Raw genomic sequence first — 22,399 nt, 5'->3', positions numbered from 1 at the left:
ATGAGTCTGATAGGATTTTTTTATATTCACCGTGGATCGTTTGCATATCAAAGAGGAGTAAATTATTGCACAGCAGACCAATAACCTTCCCCGCCTTTCTGAGAGGAGTGTTAACAAAAACAGTTGGTCTCTCCTAACGGTTCTCCACGAAAATGTTCAAATGCTCAAGTATTTGCAATTAATATATATTATAAAAGGAGGCTTCAAATGATACATTAAGTGGTCAGATATTCTTAGAACGCATCCTCGACAGCCAAGTCGGTTTTCTTCTCCCTTCATAAAAATCAAATGCCAATTATATTTTGATGGATTTTGTCCCAAATGAGCATTTAGTTATTAGGCATATTCAATTATTACTTGTCCCCTGAAATTAAGCCTCAGAGGCAAATTAAACAAAGGGAAAGGTCACTCCACAATCCCGTGTCCGGTTCTGCTGCATCTGGGCTATTATTTTCAAACACCTTCCGAAGTGACATGTGGGATGTGTTTGTAGCTAACAGGCCTGCCACTGAGGTCCGCACACCAACAATTACCTGTGAATATGGCTGACCCTCCGACCACTGTTTACTCAGTTGAAACAATAGTGAATAGGCTTGTCTGTTGATGATAGCATATTGATACAAAGCTACACAAGTCAACACCTATTTTTATTTTCTAGGGAGTAAATACACATGAAAAGAACAAGCCGCCCATTTTTCAATGCAAACTAATTGATTTCTGGGTCAGCTGCATGGGAAGTGAAAAAATGGAAGAACACGGTTTCTAACAACTGTGTTAACACTTTCCCTCCAAGAAAGGCGGAACTTCAGAGCTGTTTGAGAAGCGAGCTATTTATCCAGCAAATAAAGACAGAGGCAACTGTCTGGTTACACTTGTCATGCCTACACAGTACATGAGCGTTACTCCGCTCTCCTTTTCTTCAGGGGGCTGGCAAATCAGTTTCATCCCTCGCAAAGGGAAATGGTAAATAAAACAGTAACTCGCTGACAACAGGGGTACTTTTGGGTCAAATTTCACTGTGATGATTACGTTTGAGAACATTCTCATCAGACTTACAGAGAGCAGTCAAATCGGTCTCCTCCATCAATGCTACCTACACCTTGTTAGCGATGTTAAACTATTACTTCAACGCACACTATCTAAGGGAGGATGCTATTATTCGACAGCCACGATCTCGTGATAGAATTAAGACAGATAAAAGGCACTAGTCACTCATCAGACTCCATGGATATCAAATGTCCAAAAAGCATCACGTATTTCCTCCAATATGGTAGACAGGAATAACAGTACCAGGTTAAACAAGTTCATTAACAGGTATATATCTAGCACATAATCTCTAGTTCATATTTTCAAAATTCACGGGTCAGAATGATATTGAGTATCAGGGGGTCACTGCTTCAAGAGACCAGGGAGAAAAGCATATGTGCTAATTACATAAAACAGAGAAGACCCTATAATACTAGTACTTAACAATAAAAAAATGTCCCTCCATTTCATACCATAAAGCCTTCAGGAAAGATGAAAAAAAAAATAAAGGCCTTCAAAATACTACTTTCCATCTAGCCATACTTTCACATTTCTACACGTTTAAGGTGACTTAGCCAAGGCTACGAGCAGGTACGTAAAAGAATCCCGACGACTCTATCACAAAGTAGCCATCACTGGCATTTGTAACACCTAACCCCTGTGCCTTGCTACATTTCTTTTTCCAGGACAACCGACCCCTTCATTATAAAAGAAAATGCAGACACCGGCTTAAAAAATGTATGTTGTGGGACAGTTGACAGATTACTGCTCACGGAACTCAATTTTACAACCCCAGGTATCACTGGCTCAAAGACAAACAGAGTTGATCAACCTTTTTTTGTCCTTGTGCATCCATACCCAGGTGACCATGTGCAAGCAAGCAGAAAGTTGATTTAAACCTCATAATGACATCAGTTTTAAGCCATCATGTCTCTGATAAAAAAAAATTGTGTTGTAGTCCAACATGACTGAATTCTCAAGCCACTTTGGGCGAGGGGGTAGGAGAGACAGGACCAACCTCCGGATCCCACAGAAGATGGCAGTGACACAGGGAGCTCACTTTGCTGCCACAACCTGGCTCCCGGAATACGGTATTTACATGTAGGCATCTTGGGCACACATGAGGGCACCCCTTAGATGTTAAATACGCTCCTTCTTGATGTTGCAGGGGCTAATAGTTATAGCAGATTGCTAAGCATATCAATCAATGCCATGACTAGTGAATTACCTACTGGTGTCTCTGATATGTTACTGCAGAGATTACACTTCATGCATCACCACATTCATTTCTTTCACATTACACATGAGCTTGTCTTGTCACTGCCCAATTGCCCTCTTTTGGACAGCTTAACTGATGTACTATAACAATGAACCTTAGTGAGCAAACTTAATAGTATAGGAGCAGTGGGAAAAGATGAGAGGTTGAAGCCTGAGTCCGGTGGGTGTGTCAGAACAGCCTGCGAGGTTTCCAACAATAAACCCAAAGGTGTAATTAATGCACGTTATAACATTTTGCAAGCACAAAAACACATTAGCCGATGTGTCTTTTCTTCTCCCCTTGTACTCCTCTGTTACCAAATCTTCTATTCTGACAGCCATGGAGATGCTGATTATGTATCTGGTAGTTGAGCAGTAATGGCAAAAAGGGGAGGAGGGCCAGGAGGGACATCAGAGGAGAAAGCCCCAGTTACACTACTGAAAACGGAAACGAAAACAGAAAACCCCGGAGGAGATCCAAGCTGGGTGTGGTTGACTCAAGAGACAAGATTCAGATGTGGACATGGCTCTCTGGCTCTACCTGACACCGAAAGTTGCTGAACGAATGAGCATGTCCTAGTCACCATGAAGAAGGTTCCACATTTTCAACCCTCTTCAGAAGGCAACGGAATCCAAGACATCAAAGGCATTAGCTACCAGCCTTTAAAGCCCATACACATACATCCGAGCCTACTACAGCTGCCAAGGCCAGGGTTCACGAGGAGGAGACTGAAATGTGCTGTACCATGCACAGGACGGGGAAATCAAAACACAGCAGGACACCTTCTTCTTTCCTTCCATACTTTCCTGCGTTCTCCTTCTGAACAGTCCATGTGCATTCACATTAGACATGTCAAAGAGTTGCCTAAACCACGAGGATGTCCTAAAATGGCTAGAAATCCTCTTTTGTTTCTGACGTCCAACACCCACGGTAATAACACGTCAATGGCTTTTCAAAAGAAATTTTGAAATCCATGAAATCTTGGTCCTTTGCGAGGAACTCTAGTTTTGGAAGAGCAAGAGGTAGACATGCTACCTGTTCTGATGAGTGTAGAACTTGCTCAAAAAAACCATCCGACGAATGCAAGCAAGGAATGAGAAAAAAGAAAACCCAACAAAAGAGATTACTCTTAGTAGAATAAACCTGAATTTATCCCTAGAACTGACAAAGTGGCATTTCAAAAGCATCACTCAGCTTTACAACAGGACAGGATACAATGATAGAAAACATACCTTACACTGGCTAAACAAAAGCCTTCGAGAAAATTCACCTGCGATTCCCAACGGACCATGCTCAATGGGACTGAAAGGGTCCACAAGTCAAAGTCGCACTGCTTTCTCCTACTCCAAGAGTGTGCAGGGGTGGGGTTCCTCTGCTTCTGCTCAGCATCGGACCACCCCGTATGCCTTCTTGTTGGCATCCATGAGCAAGCAAGCCCTTCGGCTTCTACAAAGCTCACTCCTTAGGACCTGGTCCAGCCTTTTCTCTGAAGTTCGTGTCTGCTTGCTTTAGACGGACCATGGCCTTGCGGGTGTACCACACACAGCCCGCCGCCGCGGCCCCGATGTCTGCGCGGAGCGGTGCCTGCCGGGTCACGAACGCTTACCTTGAGCAAGGGGCTGGAGGGGAAGGGCGGGCTGCCCTGGCTGAATGGTAAGGAGGCCTTGGCGCTGTAAAGACAGGAGGTGCTGCTGCTGGAGCTGCTGCATCTGGAGGAGCTGCTGCTGAAAAGCCAACTGCTGGGTAGCCACCTGTTGCTGCTGCAAGAGATCAGGGAGACAAGAAATGAGATGGCCACGTCCCGAGGAAGGTCCAGAGGACGGACGTCTCAAAACACGTCGTCATCGTCAGACACCGACGATGCTGGCTGGGGTCTAGTGGAGGGGCTGGTGTCGGGGCTGCTGTGAGAGGGACAGGACAGAGCGCCTCTGAAGAGAATGGGGGGTGGGAGGGCGCTGGATACCCTCCCCCACTGCTGCCTGTGGCACAGAAAAATCACTCGTCGATCAAGTCAGCGTCTCCTACAGTTTGAAAGACCTGAGTGTTTCTAGGGGAGATGGAAACTTCCAGACTTTGAAATGCGTAATGATTCACGCCACAGAGAAGGAATGCACCATTCCGGTCTGGAGGGATTTGAACCCTGAACCACGGAGAGTATGGAAGGAGCGGCCTTCCTCTTGCCTGCACCGGGAGCTCTTAACTACTCTGTTTATCACTCCTGACATAAATAAATGAGAAAAAATCAGACCTTTGAAGAAGAAAAACTTCATCTAATATTGTTAATTAGCCATGACAAACGATGAAATAACATTGTAAATCTTTCATAGAAACAGCCACTAGATTTTAATTACACACATTCATAATTTAGCAAACAACATCGCACTCAGCTGTGAGTGTTTTCATCTGAGGGACACCTTAAGCTCCAGATGCTTCAACTTGGCTTTAGTTTCAGAAACCCCCAGGTCCGCTCGCCTGTCCTGCTTCCCCACCCGCTTTGTTCCTGAAAAGAAGGGGCTTTACGGTATGATAAATATCTTTTTGTTGATTGGACAATGACAGGAGGAAAACTTTTGTTGTGTAAAACATCAATACATCATTCCTGTGTTTAGCAGGCCTCGCTCCAGCCAAAAAAAATTAATGTAGATTTCCTCAGTAATTATCTGAGTGATAGAAAGATAATACAGTGCAGTAGTACAATAAATAGAAGGAAATTATCTAATATCCTTAATCTGCTAGGAATCAAATCGAGGTGGAGGTCTTAGCCACATTATGGCTAACAATTATGAAAGGAGAATTAACCCTTCCCAAACTGTAGCCAAAAAAAAAAAAAAAAGATTCTTTAAGAAAAGGAAAAAAACAAACAAAAACACGATCCATTTTCCTAATTCTGAGTATCATTCAAAACATCAGGAAGATTTCTGCAACTAAAAGGGTCTGTACAACCCTTTCAGAGCTTCTAATAACTACACTTTACAAACAACTGCATTCACTTAACCTAACACATGACCTTGATCTGATACAGCCATAAAATGGTATGTGTATCAAGACCTTCTGATGCCAAGTTCAAAGGAAGAGAAAAATGGTGGTTTCCTTTCGGTCTCCGTGCAGTTTATTTTACAGTAAAAACCATCATTCTCCTATTAGCAACCAATTTCAGACTTACTACCATGCCACTGAGAAAGTTAATTGAGTTTCACTCCAAAAAACAAATTCTATACCACTAACAACAAAAATTTAAATAAATTTAAATGAAAAGCCAGTGTTTTCATTTTAAGAACAGCATGCATAAAATGATCCAATTGTTTTCACCCCTTCCCATGTTATCACATTAATGTAAAACCCAATGATAGTTATATTCATGTCAAAATGATTTTTTCACTTCTTCAACAGATATTAATTCATGACACTTAAAAAAAAGAAGAAGGAAGGAAGAGAAAAAAAACAACATGGATACAATAAAAGATCGGGGAACCAGCTCTTCTTGAAGTAGAAAAGAATGGAGAGGGGGTGCTGGAGTTTGGGGAGGGTGTTTCCTGTCTTACTGTAAATGAAATGTTTAAAAATTTTGTATTTATATAAAATGACTGATGGCTTTTCTGTTGTCTCTGTGGCCATCCCTAGGAAAAGCTCATGAAAGCTGTCCACGTTTGAAAAGCCAGGATATAAAAGTATACAAGGCCCATTGTCCAAAGAAAGAATTTAAAAGCAACACTGGTTGCCAAACTGTGCTCCCCACCCAGTTACCAAACACAGGATACGAGCCCGTTTGTTTACTTCTCACAATTGAATGCATACAAAAAAGGTCTCCGCGCAGTCCCCTGGACAGGTCAGTAGTCAGTGTTAAAATGCTAAAATGCCCTGATAAACCCTGCATTTCAGATCCCCTCCCTAGAGCTGCAGTCAAAGGTCTGTTTTCCTTTCTTCGGCTCCTCCCTGCTGCCTAACATAAACTGTCATAACTGCCCGGACAAACGGCCCTTTTAAAACAATCAACTTAGCCTACCTCACCCGCACAGGATGGGATCTTTTTTTTTTTTTTTTTTTGTAGCTCGACTGAAAATTAATTCTGCCTTCAATTTTCCACACCCGTTCTGTCAAATATTAACGAGCAGTCACTTCAATAGCTGTGTGGGGCTACAGAAGATCTGTCTCCTAGGAAGGTCTTGGGGCCAACTCAATGGGGAGCCTAACTTTCTCAAGGAAACATCCCAAGGCAACTTTAGAAAAAAGTTGAGTGAAGGTACATTGTTCTGGCTGAGGATCCAGTGTCTTACTGCAGAGGTAATCAAAAAGGGGGAAAAGGTGGCGGTGGTGGAGGTGGGGGGGAGTGGGGGGGGTGGCTGACGATTCAAAATTACGAGCCACTAATGACTGGGGATTCGGTAGATTAATACACTTGTTCCATCTGTCAACATCCAAGTTCAAACCTTGTTAAAATCAGAACCACCAGTCCACGTCGTGAAATTGCTACCATGTGACTCTGTTTCACCGGAGCACAAAAGGACCTCCACCTGCATGATAATTTCAGGAGCCTACCCCCTCACCTCAGGAAAATAAGGATCTCTTAATCACCGTTACAAAAGCTCTCAACCAAATCCACCAGCATGGTGGACATGCAGCGGAATCCAAGGGCACCTGCCCGCCGGTCTGCCCATTCCCTCGGGATGTGAAGGCAACCTATCTCTCGTATCACCTTTGCCTTGGAAGTGGATGACAGAATGTGAGCCCAGCAAACCACCCGTCCCAGAGATGCCAAAAGGTGACTGTAACGTCTCGCCCTCTCCTTGCTCAGACACAAAGTACTCCCTTCCCAAACACAGACACCACCATCATCCTTATGTGCCAAGATGCCCCCGTTCTGACAGCAGAAATTTGGGAGAGTCAACTTTTATCCTTCCTTCTGCTGTGTAACTTTCCCCTTCACATTTCTTTATCTGCCCTCTGAGCTCATCTGAACTTTCATGTTCTCTCAGCGTGCAGACGTGCATTCCAAACTCTGTCTAACAGACCAAATAAGAGGTTAATAAGAAGTGGCAACAGAAAGAAAAAACACAATCCCTGGTAACTGATAAGAATGACAGTGGCAGCCCTTTTTTGTTTGTCTTCAAATATAGAGTTAAAGATCTTTAAAAAACTAAATTTTGATGCCTTTGAAAAGAAAGAAGCACAAAATAACAACAGGGGGTTATTGCCTGCGAGCCACAGGGGAGAAACTCCATAATTCTTATTCTCCCTTTTGAAGGCTGTTAGAAATCTGATTCAAAAAAGCAACAGCAGAAGGGGAAACCTCTTGAGGCTGTAACCATTTCCTGTGATCATGCATAATGTGCTTCAAAAGTGGGTTTTTACCAATTCTGTTGATCAATTGCACCTCCTTCATATCCCTTCTTTTTTCTGCTGTGTTTACATCTGATGTGACTCAATGACAAGCAGTGTCTGGGACTGTGAAACAGGCCTGTCATGTTGATTTATGGGCGCATCAAACCACAACTTGTCCAAACTGAAGCTCGCAGTTCATTAATTAGAGAGTTGTGACTTTGAAGTCAGCTTTCAGACTGTGGTTTTTAACATTTGGCTTAATTTATATGCTCTTGAATGTGGATCTCTAAGGAAAAAACTGAAATTCCCTTCTTGTCTTTGAACTTCTTTTGACCGCACAATAATCATTTCTTTGTCCAGAGTGATGCCTGCAATCCCAGAGTCATTAACGCGCATTGAACTGCCACTGATGAGTAAGCCCCACTGAATTAGAAAAACAGCCAGCAAAACAAAGCTGAGAGCCTTCTGCACAGTGATATCTCACAATTACATGCCTTCCCTCCCTGTGCCATTTCCATTTTAATTACTGTTAGTCCTTTAGATTTACATTTTAGACACTTTTTAATCTGTTCCCTTTTTATTATAGCAGCACCCGGGAGCAGGCCACTGTACTTAAGGGTTGTGTCAGCATTTTCATTAGAGCACCTCCTCCCCTTCACCCCAAAACTGGCCCTGCTCTGCAGGGGTTTCCATCCAGGCTGCTCAACAGGACTCCAGGGTGAAAACTTGGCAGGGCCTGGATAAAGTACCCGATTTATGTTGAGGGAGGAGCCGGCACAGGGAGACTGTCTGGGCCATTCCCGGTGTGGAAAAGGAGGCTGCCCGCCATCCGCACTCACGTGAGGGGCAGGGCTGGGGACAGTCGCTGAGCGAGGCTCCTTCCAAACTAACGAGAAAGTGGCCTCCTGCTCAGGGCTGGGCGAGGAAGCCGTTCAAGTGGACTGGGAGCTGTTTTTCAAAACTACAAATTGTGGCTTTCCAAGGAGGACACTCAAATGAAAAGCGTTCCAGTCCACGGTAAAAAACGTGAGGAGGTAAGTGACATCGGGTAGGTCTGAGACAAGGAGGAAGATGGCATGACAATGCCCAGAAGCACACAGATGCTCCCCCCCGCCCCCCGAAGGACTGGTCTTAGCTGACATGGAACCGCACAGGACGTGAGAGGCGGACACCCTCCCTGGGAAGGCCTTACCGCTTCCGGAGCTAACGCTGTCACCTAACGGGCTGGTGGGGCCTGGCGCCAGAAACTGTGTGCTCTTACAAAGTGCTGGGCCCGCGGAAGCCTTCGTGACACCCCGCTTTTTGTCAGGGACACACAAATCATCCAAGCTCAGAGGAGTCTTCCCCGTAAGCCGCACCATCTCACACCTGCCCTATTACCATACGTGTATACCTTGCGAGAAAAAAATGAACAGAGGGTAGGAGCATCTACTCTTAGGCGGACTTTTCTGTTTGTGCAACCTCACAGGAGAGGACTCTTCCAAAGGGAAGGGCCATCCCCACGCACCCAAGCCGTGGGAGCTGCAGAAAATCTCAAGAGTGTGGCCAAGCGCACCCGTGCGGGACGCAGGTGTACCTCGGCCTGCCCTTCCGCCCGCCTGCAGGAGGAGCCCTGGAAGCTCTGGCCCGCCATCACGCTCCCTGGGGCCCACAAACGGTGGACCTGCAGCGGGGAGATCAAATAGGTGGCAGCCAGCACACGGAACCCAGAAAAATCTCAGAGAGAACAGGGCGATCACTCTTGATCTGAGAGCTGCGAACCCAGAGCTCAGTTGTGCGATCATTTAAGAGACGAATGACGGTTGAATAGCCGCTAGATAGTCCTCTGGGATCTGTGGTTTGAAAGTGAAATACGTATTGTTGGTACCTCTTTAGGCTGTTTTCCAGCATGTTGTTGTTGTAAAAGTTGAAGCTGCAACTGTTCCTGTTGTTTTTTATAAAACTCTTGAAGCTGCTGCTACAAAGGAAAGAGAGGACGGTAAGTAACAGGGGGAGCGCCAACCCACTGTCCCTTTTCGGTGCCACACACAACTGCGGTTCGAAAAATAGCATCCTTTTATCTGTAGTGGCCTGACCTTTAGTTGGAAACTCGACAATAAATTTCAGCGCGCCCTGACTATTCTTGGCATTATTGTTTGAAAAGTAATCTCCAAAATGAACTGATGAAAAACACACCATTTTCTACACAAACTAATTAACATAAGGCAAGGGATGACCTTTGATTGGCCAACAAAGCCCTGGTGCCCTTGCTGAGAGAGTCCGGTGAACCTCTACTGCGAAAAGCTCGCCTGCTTTCTGAAGGGTGGGGCTGGGCAGGGTGGCGGGGTGCTCAGCGCCGGCATGGACAGCGTGGGCAGCTCGCTCTGCCTCCGGTCCCCACCGCCTCACCCCAGCAACTTCTGTCACTCTAGTTCTGAATCGCATCTCTTTGGTTCAGGGGTCCGGGAAGTCTGAACGTGAGGTTCGTGTGGCACCATGGCAGCCAGAAGTTCCTTTCCACATCAGCATACATGAAAGAAGGAAAGTGAACTCTGCACCTTAAAAGTAACCAACTCCGGAACGTCTCTTGATGTTTAAAAGGCAAATTCTGTGAGCCTCTGAGTTGAAATGGGGACTTCAAGAGCTGTCACATTTAAACCTGCTCCTAACGTGCTCCCCATTTTGCTTTGATTCACACCATTTAGAAGGCTCTGGGCTTACCAAATAAAAAGAGTGTAAAGCTACATAAGCCTAAAAGATCTCATTTCTACCAAGTCCAATTACAGCCCTAATCTCAGTCCACCGGGTCCTCTCCAGGCCCAAACCCTAGTCGCTTTGGCAGGGTCCCTCCCCTTCCTGGGATGCAAAGGACATGGATCATTCAGGGGCCTGCTCTGTGTCCTGGCCCAGCCACCCCGCTCTGCTTTTTCTTCAATGGGCAAAGGAGCTGATCAGGCGCAGGGAATGGTGAACGGAGTCCCCGGCCCTGGGGGGAGGAGGAGGACGGTTACCTGTTGGAGCATGAGGGCCTGCTGTTGCTGGAGGAGGACCTGGAGCTGCTGAGGGCTCAGCACTTGTTGCTGGAGGATCTGCTGCATTTGCTGGGGAGTGATAACTTGAGGTGTCATCATAGCCACTGACACGGGAACCTAGAACGTTAATGAAGGATAAATAGGAAGCCAGGACATCGCACGCACACAGCACTCAGCCTTCCGGGGTCAGCGGCAGACCGTCATGAGCCTGCTTCGAGAACTGACCAACTTCCCACGCACGGTGTCTTTATCCAGAGGGGATGCGGCAACGAATCCTATTTCATCTCTTACGGAGTTTATGTGAAATAAAGAAAAACAAAAGAGGACCTCGCAGCACTGACAGGTGCGCAGACAGTCTTGCAGGCAGACAAGGAGTAAAGACTTAACAAATGCTATCTGGAGTTGGGGGAGAACGCTCTCGATTTCTCACGAAACACGAGTCTTCGGTGGCAATTAGCTCTAGGAAGTTTAATGCAAACTTGAACTGTGTTTTAGGGAACAAGGCAAATGGGAACCAGTACCTTCTCGGCAGGAGTTACTCCGATCCACTTCCTCTGTGGACAGTGATTTTTAAGGACAATCAATGAATGCTCAGCCTTGTGGGTGACCGAACCCTGGGCGCACCTCATGAACTTCAACGCAGACCTTTCCTAAGATGCCTTTTACCCTTCCTTATTCACCCAGCACACAGATGTCTCCATTCTTTCATATTACGTGTGATACCATTAAAAGCTGCTTTCCATGACATTTCAGTGACAAACAGCTACAGTGATGAACTTGATAGCATTTCATATTTGCAACTGTTAACACGTTTCTGCACGGGCATCTCTGCAAGGAACCTGCACACTGTATCTGAAAGGATGATGTCTTGTTCAGATAAAACACTGACATTAAAATGACAGGCTGTCTTGGCCAAGGTTACACAAATTGTATTCAAGCGGATACCTAATGACAATGCTATGAATTCTGCAAGCTTTCTAGAATGTAATTTAGCTATTCAAAATAATCACTGCACTTGTGTTTAATTTGCAGACTACATGAGAACCATTTTGTCAGTCCCCGTAATACAAGAAGACTATTTCATGAAAAATCACCCCCCCAAATAAAAAGATAAGGAAAGGAAAAAAAAAAACAATGAAAGAAAAGACAAAACCTTTATGTCTTCTAACAGTAATATTTAAGCATCTTACTTTTCTTTGGTTTCTAATCAAACATGTGACAGCAAGAAGCTAGAAGCAGTAAAGGATATACTTTGTTAAAAAGGATCTCCTGTCATCTCATGTATTACAATAAAAGGTAATAACATGTTTTGCACTTTGCCTGTGTGCCACTTAAAAAAAAAAATCTGGCAGACAATAGCTGATCAGAAGATAAAAGAATTAAAAAATCTTTCAGGGGAGCAGTAAGCAAAAGGGAGAAATGCAGTATTAATTTTATGTAACATAATGTCTTAATATGCAGTTTATCTTGACTTTTTCACATGATTTGTCCTGTCATTTGCATAGCGAGCTCTCATTCCTAATTTCACAGTCATTATGCACTGATGTCCCGATTTCTCAGCATCACTAATTTTGATGAACTAAAAATGGTTCCTGAAGGTCAGATTCATGTACAGTGAACACCCTCCACTGTTGTTGTGGGCATGTTTTCTGTGGGGGGATGTTTATGTGCAAGTTTCGCATTGTTTGGAAAACACCGGGTAGAACATTTGAAAAATTTCATTAACCTAACTCTGGAAGGTCATCAACGAATTCTTCCTATTGCAGTGGCCTTTTAAGTGTAGATGTAGATACACTGTAATTTAAAACAGATGGGCATGTCTGAATATTTTTATATGCAAAAAGGGACAGATGTATATGAATGGATAAATTATCCTTTTAAAAAGATACTTCGCAGCACGAAATATCACCAATGATTAGAACAGTGAACTTGCATTCAATCTAGGGCAAACACAAGAAGGCATTATCAAAACATCTAACCATTTATAAATTAATTCCAATTAGTCTACTTTGTCTTCACACACAAGAAACTTTTTGAATTTTTCAAAACGTATTGGGTGCCAATCACTATCTTTGGAGCTGCTAAAGCCAACATATCACAAAAGAAGTTTACTTTTCCTTGAGAGTTGCATCATCATACAGGGAGGTTTGATTAAGCAAACAAAAGAACCATGTTTAAGGTTTCTTTTTTCCTCTGCGTTTCTTGGATGACGTACAATATAAATATTCTTGAGCCAAATTTCTGATGGTGATGAACAGGAAAACAGACAGGAATAGGGTGGTGTAAGATCTAAACTGGTGATGAACACGAAATTAACAGTGTTATAACAGAAGTCATCATAGAAATAATCTCTTGGTCATAGTTTTTTAAAAGAACTATGGAAAATCTATGAAAGGGGACCAAGAGAACTTGGGAGGGGGGGATGGAAATGCCATCTATCTTGACTGGGGTGGTAGTCCCACAGGTGGACACAACAGCCCAAATTCCTCCAACTGTTCACTTAAACCGAGTGCATCTTCTTGTATGTAAATTATACTTGAATAAAATCGATTTGAAAAGTTAAAAAAAGGACTGGCATATACAGATAATTTTGAAACCCTTGCATATGGCCAACAGATAAATGTGCTTTTCTCAGGGTTATTTCTTCAATGTTTGCAGTCATGTTACTGAACAGTAACATGAACTTGAGTCTCCTCTTCTTTTTCCCTTTGGACATTCTGATGGAGGTGCTGATGAGTAATAAAATGCTACAGCAGCAGGCGCAGCCAAAGGAGGGAGAGAGGCAAGAAGCCTGAGTAATCCTGCTGCCTGGTATAGGGTCTCTGAATAACCAGAGTGGACTCTTATATGCTGATGGCCTCACCTTTGCTTTTACTATCTGAAATCACATTTTCACACCGGTTCGCTTGTGAGCCTCCAAAATGGGCCTAAGCTTAATTTATAAATGTGATAAAACTGAGATTTCCTCAGTTTCTGCTCCAATGTGTCTTGAAAATAGGTTATGGAAGGTTTTAACAAACATATCCAAATGGACCAGAAACCACTATGGTACAAAAGGGGGGAAAAAAAGAAACTGAGCGCAGTTTAAGGTTTTAAATAGTTAAGAAATAGAGCCTACATATCCATTCTCTTAACTCCCAACGTCCAACTTTTTCATGTAGCTAGTCCCTACTAATACTAGGAATCAAAGGGCAGGCAGTACCAGCGCGAGGCTATTATAGTCCACACTTTATTGCCCATTACTACTGAGGTCATTAGCGGCAAGAGTGATTGTACCGGTCTTAACCTATTGATCACTGTAACTACTATCATTTAATCCTGTGTTGAATGTCTGGAAAGCGGCTAAAGGCACACAAGAGAGAGTGCTTTAGCATTGAGAAATATGGCCAAAGCTTAGAAATTACACTGTGATTCATAAAATCTAGCCAGTGGTTTAAATCAATAGTATTTAAAACAGTCATGTGAGTTTTTAACTACAGCGCTCTACTATTTATGGGCCCCTCTTTGAGAGTATTCAGTCAAAACTAAACTTTATTTTTTTCCAGATTCTCTGCCATCTACCTAACCCTCCTTGAGATAAAAAAACAATAAATTCTGATTTTTTTTTGTGCTACGGGGCTCATGCCTTAACTGGCAGTTTCAACTAATTCTTGATTTCTTTCTCAAATGACAATTTAAAGATAGTGCAAAAAAAAAAATTATATCCCTGATGCTGCAACTACCTTAACTGTTTGAGAATATAGAAATGAGTATGTTTTATGAGTTAACAATGAATCATAGAAGGCAATTTATGAAGAACTAGAATGATTCTGTCTAGCTGCCTTCAGGGATCAGAAATTCAAATTAAACTTCTGGCAGACATTTAAAGAATGCTAGCATACAAAACTGAATTTAAAAAAACACACACAGTTAACACTCTTTCGTTGAGTTTCAAGAGGAAATCGTGAATTAAAACACACACACACACACAGAGACACTGCATGATACGCTGTTGACTGATACCATTTGGGTGTGGCTGATCCCAGGTGCACAGGAACCCGCGGGAATGGCAGAAATTCAGCTGTGCTTGGCCCCTGGAACGCTGCTAGTATGGACCTGCTACTACCTTAATACCAGTAACTGGGAAAACGTTAGCACTACCAAGTGCTGGTAGAAGCCCAGACACTGCTGTGCCAATTCTGCCCGATACAGTTTTCTTTTACTTCACATTGACTTTCTATCATCTGAACGCCAGAAGACTATTAAAATAATACGCCTTATTAGTTCCCTTTATTCCCAAAGGGGAGAGGTAGGTGATGGGGTGGGGGAAAATATCTAAAAAGCAAACAAACAAATAAAAACGCCCATAGAAACAATACTCATTGCTAATCTAGGAGACAATTGGAGGAATTGGGTGGGAGGGGAGATGACACAAATAACACGCTATCATTTTTTTGCCCTTTCTCTTTACACTCACTCATATTAACTACAAGTAAATACTGCCCCGTGTACACACATGTACATTTTGTCACCAGCATCTTCTCATAGTTGCTAAGTGTACAAATAATAAAAATGAGAAGACAGAAAAATTTAAGTACCGCTTTATTTCCATTAATCTGGTTTAATAATTTAGAAACTATTTTTAATCTCTGTTATTCACCACGTGTATGTCCCAGGAAACCTGAGTCCTTTCCAGACTTCAGGCTGTGTATGGATGATAACTGGACCAGGTTAGGCAGTGTTAACTGGTTCATCAAATAACAAGAGCAAAACAAATTAAATTAGAAGGCTTCAGAATAGCAAAACCAAACCAAACAAAGTAGCTCCATTAAAAAAAAAAGCAACAAAAATAAAAACAAAACAAAAAAGCCTATGCCAAATTTCCTATGACCTATGGAAGCTAGCCTGTGTAAAAAAAAAAAAAAAAAAAAAAAGTACCACTTCATAAATACCATTACCCCCTGTGAAAGACAGTTTTCATAATTAATAAGCCAATGGCTACAACTAATACATTGGAAAACAGAAAAGTTAGGAAGTGTCTGTCTATTCCCCAAGGTATCTAGAAAGAAAGAAAGAAAGAAAGAAAGAAAGAAAGAAAGAAAGAAAGAAAAGAACCAAACAAACCACATACACACAGATATCATGCAAGGTAGCTGTATCATGCAGGAAAGAAAATACATTTCTGACATAATATTTCAGTCTTCAGAAAATTAAAAAAAAAAGCCTGCTATTCATGTGGAAAGTATAATTCTGTTTCATTATGGAATTCTGCTTTTTTGTATAACTCTTTTAGACTTCGCTATTTTGCCACAATACTGTACAAAGCATTAAGGCAGGTAATGGTTATTATATTAATGCAAAATCATCTAAGTAGTCAGTCATTAGCATAACTGTTCTCTCAGTAACAATACAACCACCTATTAAAATTTTAGAAAAAAAAAGACCTCTTTAAAATGCAATTAGCATTTCATTTTTTATCATTTTGTTTATTACATTCTATCAAGAAAGGCTATCCTTCTTTCAGGAAGAATTGTATGGCCAAGACCTGCCTGCCAGTCAGGACTTATTTCAGGTTATCTTCCCTAATAAGCAATCTCTGGCAAAGCTCTCCGAGCTCTTCTTTTGTCTTTAAATTTTAAAAAGTGGCAGGAATTCATATTTGTTTACAGCAGAGGCATTAGTGGAACCTCAACTGCTCTCCTGTAACATTTCCCATGCATACAAGGTTACTCCACTAAGTGCCAGCATAATTGTTTTAGCTCTAATAAATATCAGCTTCATTTGCATAAAAATGTAAAGTTTACATAAATTAAATCGCTTCTCCCATTAGCGACTGTTAAATACAGGAAACAATGGAAGCTACACATGAAAATAATCATCCAATAAGCACTCATCTTTTCAACTTGGCAACTATTATTATTATTATTTAAATCAAGGGAAAATGCCTCTTCTTGCCTTCCTCAATCTTTCTCCTGTAGGAGGGATGGCGAACAGTGTGGTGTTCGTGGATCAAACCTGCTATGACATTTTGTATTAACAACAACAACAAAAATCATCTTTAAGTGCTGCAAACAGGAGGAGGGGAGAACTAGTCCAAGAAGGAACCCCAGGGAAGATTCTAGCCACAGTTCTTTAGCTCTTGAGAAGAAAAGGCAGAGGCCTTGGCTTAATAAGTCCTCTTAAAATGAAGCCTTATTTGAATAGAGTGAGAAGAGAGAGCAACTGTATCAGTGCTATTTGAGAGACACACGGTTGAGAATAAAGAAAAACAACTTGTAGACACAGTTGTGGATCGAGGGATACTGTTCAGTGAAGAAAAGTAAAATGTTTACCTTTTGTCCACCAAAGGATTTTCTAAGACCAAGAATTAAATCTGCAAATACGTATTTTTTTTTCACATTATAAGATGGAGGGGGGAGGGCTGTCATTGCATGTAAACATGCAGGTAGGCCAAAATTAGCTCATTCCAAAGTTTTGTAAGGCCTCACTTGCTGTGCAATCACCCCTTTCTAGAATCACAACTTAAGCTTCTCAAATTGTACAGGTTCTCACAACACCTGCACCTTACACGTCATAGTTAAGCTAAGGGGTGCAAGTTAGATTCTAATGAGAAAATATCAGTTGCTTCTCTGACAATCTCACCATTCACTGATTTATTTCTAATGAAGACAAAGCCCAACCAAAGCTCCCTATACGTTAAAGGTCAAAATATGGTCAAAAATGCCTAGTAAAATCCAGGCAAATGGGAAACCCGTGGGGACCCGCCTTAGAAAGTGGTATGACAATTAGAGTGATTGTACAAAAAAACCATCTTCAGGAAAAAGTGAAAGAAATTAAGCTGCCACAACTGTAACAGGTTAGATGAAAAAAATCAAAATTTAATGTATTCTCCCCTGTGTCATCTTGTTTTGTCAAGACATCAAATAGAATTGGGAAGTACGAAATAACAAGCCCTTGAGAAATCACAGCAGCCGACCTTTTTGATGTTGTTGGTTTACCTTGTTCTCAGTTATTTGAACAATGATGTTTCAGATTTAAGGGCAAGATACAGCTTAAAAATTAAAACATGATACCAAGGTATTCTTAAAAAGTGCACCATAACATTCAGCCTGCACCTTCATTGATTAGCTGCTTTTAACCAGATTTGAAAATGAGGTACTGTGCACGTGTTCAATATTCATTTTTCTCGTTCCAAATTAATTTCTCTTCAAACAAACTGCCAGGTTGGAAGAGGGACTCAGAGAAGATTATTCCTACCATCCAGAAGTGGAGGCCCAGTTTAGCTCTTTCCGGATAATTCAAGTCCCTATAGTGTGCAGAGGCTCGTCGAACTAACAGGTACCTGAATCTCCTTTCTTTCTTTCTTTCTTTTTTTTTTAATGAAAGAAAACAAAGCTGAATGCAGAATGCCATGTATGAGGAGGGGGAAAAAAAAAAAGTATTTGCCCACTACGAAATGACTAAAACCAACGTCCAGAAATATCATGCTGCTTCCAAGAAAAGAAACCTTTCACCAAACAAAAACACATTTAGCTTAGGGAGTTAGGACTACCCCCAGATCCAGCCATGAAGGTATACATAAAACTGCACTCCTTCTTTGCCTCACAAGATCTACAGCTCATCGGTAACATAATTCCCAGCCTTCTATGAAATATTATGTACAAAGGTATATAAAATCAATATATCACAGATAGCTTTCTCAAAATTTTCTATGTAGACAGCTCCCCAAAACTGTAGTAGTTATAAATATCTGATTAAAAGACTCTAAAAGTAAATAACTCAGTATTTACAAGCACTAGAATTTCTAAAACCTGGACTAGTTAATAGCTACTTCATGGTTATTACTCCTGGCCAATGAATTCATAGTTTAACATGTAACATACACAGACACAATTTATGTATTTATTTATTCCAACCTTCTCTGGTCAACTGTTGCTGCCTTATCCCTTGCTTATAAACCAAAGAACTACCAGAAGTGGATTCTGACTGGCTCTGATATTTGACCAGTTACTAAGAGCCTAGTGTTAAGTTTCTCTTTAGTGATGTTCATCTACGACTAAACCACATAATAAAATAAATCCCTCCACCCCTCTTTTTTGCCAATTCAAATTTTACTCAAATTTTAGCTCAAACTGAGAAGCTGGTCACAATATTCTCTCCTGATTATCTCAGAAACATTGTAACTCAAACACACTTCTGCCACATTAGCCAAAATAAATCTGGAATTTCATTGCTTTTAATTAATCTGGATTTTAATTTCACTGTATCTTGCAATTGTGTGGAGGCTGGCTGAAAAGTTGCAGAACTGGTCAGTGTCATGAAAGAGTTTATCTTTCAAGTGACAGCTTCTGACAGTGTGCAAATACAAGGCAGCAATGGTGAGGGTTTTGTTTTTCAGGTACATTTAACTGCAAACAACAACAAAAAAATTCAAACCAACCATTCCTATCATAAGCTTTCTGATGATTTATGGTTTACCAACTGAGCAAGGTTACGCAACACTGCATGCCTTTAGATGCATTATTTCAGCTAGTTGAGATTTAATTAAGATCACAGACTCTAAAATCCCTGTCAAATGAAAATTCAGAGAAGACAATACACTATATATCCTCATGCAGAATGTTTCCATTCCATCCTCTGGAAAAATATGAGTTAATCCACGTTTCTATGGCTGCAGACAAAAGTTCACTAATTTTGTTTTCTTTTGACACTTAGGTTGTTTTCTATTATATGTCATGAGATCATTCCCTTCCAGGGAGGGAAGAAGGAAATCGAGAGTGAAACATGTTGCAGAAAATGCACTTGACATTATTATCCGACATTATCATAGCTTACCTATGATGTCATCACATTTTCATATAATCAAGCCCATGATCAGAAAAGTTTCATTTACTGAAATAAATTTATTTAAAAACACAACACAAATAGGAAGCCCACCTTTCTTCAATTACTCAGATTAAATAAGTGACACGTTAGGCTTCTCATTTCCTTAACTGACCAACTTTTTATCAGATGAACTGTACATATTAGTAGGAAAGAAAGTTCTTAGGGTAAAGAGGAGAATATAAAGCCCCTTGCTTTCTTTCTATGAGTAGTCTTTGTGGGTGGGTGGGGGAACCAAAAAACCCCACAAACCTCTAGGATATTTCTTCTTACGGATTGATACTGACCCATTTTCCTAAAGAAAAAAAATTATGATCATATGGTCCTTTATCTACTCCAATGTATTTTTATTTGCATCATCTTAATATTTAGTTGCTTATCTCATGCCTTAGAAATGACAGGTGCTTGCAGTCTCGCTCTTGACAGGCCACTACACAAATAACTGTCTTGCCTGAAAGGGCTAATGCAGTACTAATGAACAATAAATCAACTTTGATTATCAAGTGTCAGCCCAATCCGTTTTCAGTTCAACTCTATCAGATCCTAGAGTAAGTCAGCCACTGTCTCTGGGTAGGCAGTCTGTATTTTGGTTTCATTTTTACACACTTTTCACTGAAATGTGTCAGGCAGCTACAAAGAATCACATAAAATAGAAGTAGACATTTTTTCAATTTATGCGCAGGGTATTCAGAATGCACTTCTGTCTTCATTTGGTTTACTTAGTGGTAAGTCTTCACATTCAAGAAAGCTTTGCATTCTTTCAAACAACAATAACAGCAACACATCAAATCCTTAACTAGAATCTCAATGTGATCATGTTTGAGGTCTTTGACAACGACATGCTAGCTTGAACACTTTACCACATAACCACCTCTGATTGTACATACACATTCCTCTTCGAAAATCTATTACAAACAAACGAACAAAAAAGCAATACCGGGCCACTTATAAAATAAAAAACTTCACTTGATTTAAACTAAAAAAAAAAAAATGGCTCCTTTAACACTGACTTCCTAATGATAAAATAAATGTAACTTATTTTTTTTTTCTTAAGCAGATTAGTCATTGATAGTATGATTCACATTTCCTGTTATCAGGCTTAATTTCCCCCCCAAATGTGTCACTTTCAGAATGTTGGAATCTATGGAAATTAGGTGATTTGCATTTTTAAATTGGCTTGATTAGAACATTTGGTCTGTGTGGACAAGAATATAAAATTATTGTATTTTCCTTATAACTGGTAGGCCTTGAAGGAGTTAATCCCAAGGAGGAAGAGTCTATATGTACTTTGCTCTAAAACTTTACCACCCACTTCCTAAAGGTCCCCTCCTTCCCATCACGACTCTTGGGGGGGAAAAAGTCTCCTTTCCACTGACCGTCTTTCAGGCAGTTTTGACAGTTGAATTAGTTACATTCGGAGCCAGGGAAGATTGGAGTACCCCGTGGCAATTCTTCAGTCGGCTGCACGTCCTAACCCAAACCCTGCTCCCTACTTAATTAACCGGCAAAGTAATGTAACAGACGCTGGAGACTCCCCAACCTGCCAGAGTGTCCCTTAGTTCGCCTGCCTGTTTTGGTGTGGGGCTTTATTCCTCCCCCTCCCCCCCTTTGCTGTGTGTGAACTCCTTGAATTTGAACAGCTAAGCTGAAAATAGCCTAGACAGATATAGAAACAAACTATCAGAAGCAAAGAAACATCCACACGGGTTACACTGAGATGGAAGGCTCCTTGTATATTTCACACGCTCTGAAAGTGACATAAATCACACCCCAGATACGTCCCCGAATGGAGTGATGGCGAGGGCTTTACCAAAGTGGCTGCGTGAAGGCCAGACCAGCAGAAATGAATCGCAAACGAAAAAGAGAGCGAGAGCGCGAGAGCAACACACAAGCAGGACTTCCTCCAACTCTCAAGTACACCCCACCCATGAACATTTAAAAAAAAGAGAGAGCGAGCGAGCGAGCAAGGGGGAAAACCTCTCTCTCCAGGACCCACAGGCCTGTAGCTCCTTCATCCCACCTCTTCACTCCCTCCCTCGCCTCCACTTCCAGAGCCCAACTCCCACCCAAGTTGGTAAACAGCGATTGTTGTTATTATTTTTTAAAAAGACTCAAGTTGGAAACCCTCTGGCGCTCCAGCCTTCCCCAGTGAGGCCCCAGGAAGCTGGCACCGCGGAGCCCGGGGAAGGAGAGCAGAACGGCAAAGATCAATCATAGGGACCAACCTGACACTCTCCATGTAGCCGCCAGGCGCGCGGAGCCGGCTCGGGGCGCCCGCGCGGGCCGGGCGTGGGGTCCGGCGGCCTCGGCGTGCAGGCGGACTGCACGCGCGCAGGGGCGCTCCGGCTCGCGGGCTGACAAGACGCGCCGCGCCGCGCCCACCCGCCCCGCCCTGCTCCACCAATCACAACCCGCCTCTAAACACCCCGCGCCGCGCCGCGCCGCGCCCCACACAATGGGCTCCGCGGCCCGCTCCCCGCGCCCGCGCGCCCCGGCCCCCTCCGCGCGGCAGGTGAAATCACGCTCTGGCGAAATCCTGCTTTTGTCTCTAGAGCAACTCCTCTTAATTGCTGTTAACCCTTTGACCTGCCTCTGGCTGACGTCTGGGAAGACGGGCACGGCGCGCATCTCTCCCGCCGGCCCGGGCTGCGGGTTTGGGGCTTTTGGTGGGGTTGCGTGTTTGTTTCGTCTTGGAAACTGACAAAGAGTTGTCCTAACCTTTCAGAGAAACCCGAGAGGCAAAGGAGGGGAACTGGTGCGCCCGGCGCACACTCGACTGCTCAGAGCAACTGTTCAGAATCGGAAGGGGATGCGGGGCTCCAAGGCAGCGCAGAGAAGCGCTTTCCTCGAAAACGGCCTCTGCAGAGAACTTTCGCTTCACGACGACGGTTTAACCAAGCCTTGGCCTCACCCCCCCCCCCCC

General features: G+C 42.6%; 1 protein-coding gene across 11 annotated transcripts in view; it reads right to left on the bottom strand.

Annotated features, from left to right (window-relative positions):
• The window catches only part of FOXP1 (forkhead box P1), a 576,958-nt gene that overhangs the window by 81,746 nt on the left and 472,813 nt on the right, over window positions 1–22,399 (bottom strand). For 8 of the 11 annotated variants that reach the window (XM_040628561.1, XM_040628558.1, XM_040628559.1 and 5 more), the window contains 3 exons: window positions 10,594–10,731; window positions 9,471–9,560; window positions 3,891–4,044 (listed from right to left, as the gene is read on the bottom strand). In XM_040628561.1, coding sequence (XP_040484495.1) covers window positions 3,891–4,044; window positions 9,471–9,560; window positions 10,594–10,731 — 382 coding nt within the window. Of the gene's footprint in view, window positions 1–3,890; window positions 4,045–9,470; window positions 9,561–10,593; window positions 10,732–21,701; window positions 21,820–22,399 lie in introns of those variants that run through there. The other 3 variants (XM_040628562.1, XM_040628555.1, XM_040628563.1) reach the window with 2 other exon arrangements.

Source organism: Ursus maritimus, unplaced genomic scaffold, assembly GCF_017311325.1.
Source record: "Ursus maritimus isolate PB19 unplaced genomic scaffold, ASM1731132v1 scaffold_14, whole genome shotgun sequence".
NCBI classification, from domain to species: Eukaryota; Metazoa; Chordata; class Mammalia; order Carnivora; family Ursidae; genus Ursus; species Ursus maritimus.
The sequence above is the reverse complement of the archived record's forward strand: the minus strand, read 5'-3'. Positions and strand labels throughout refer to the sequence as shown.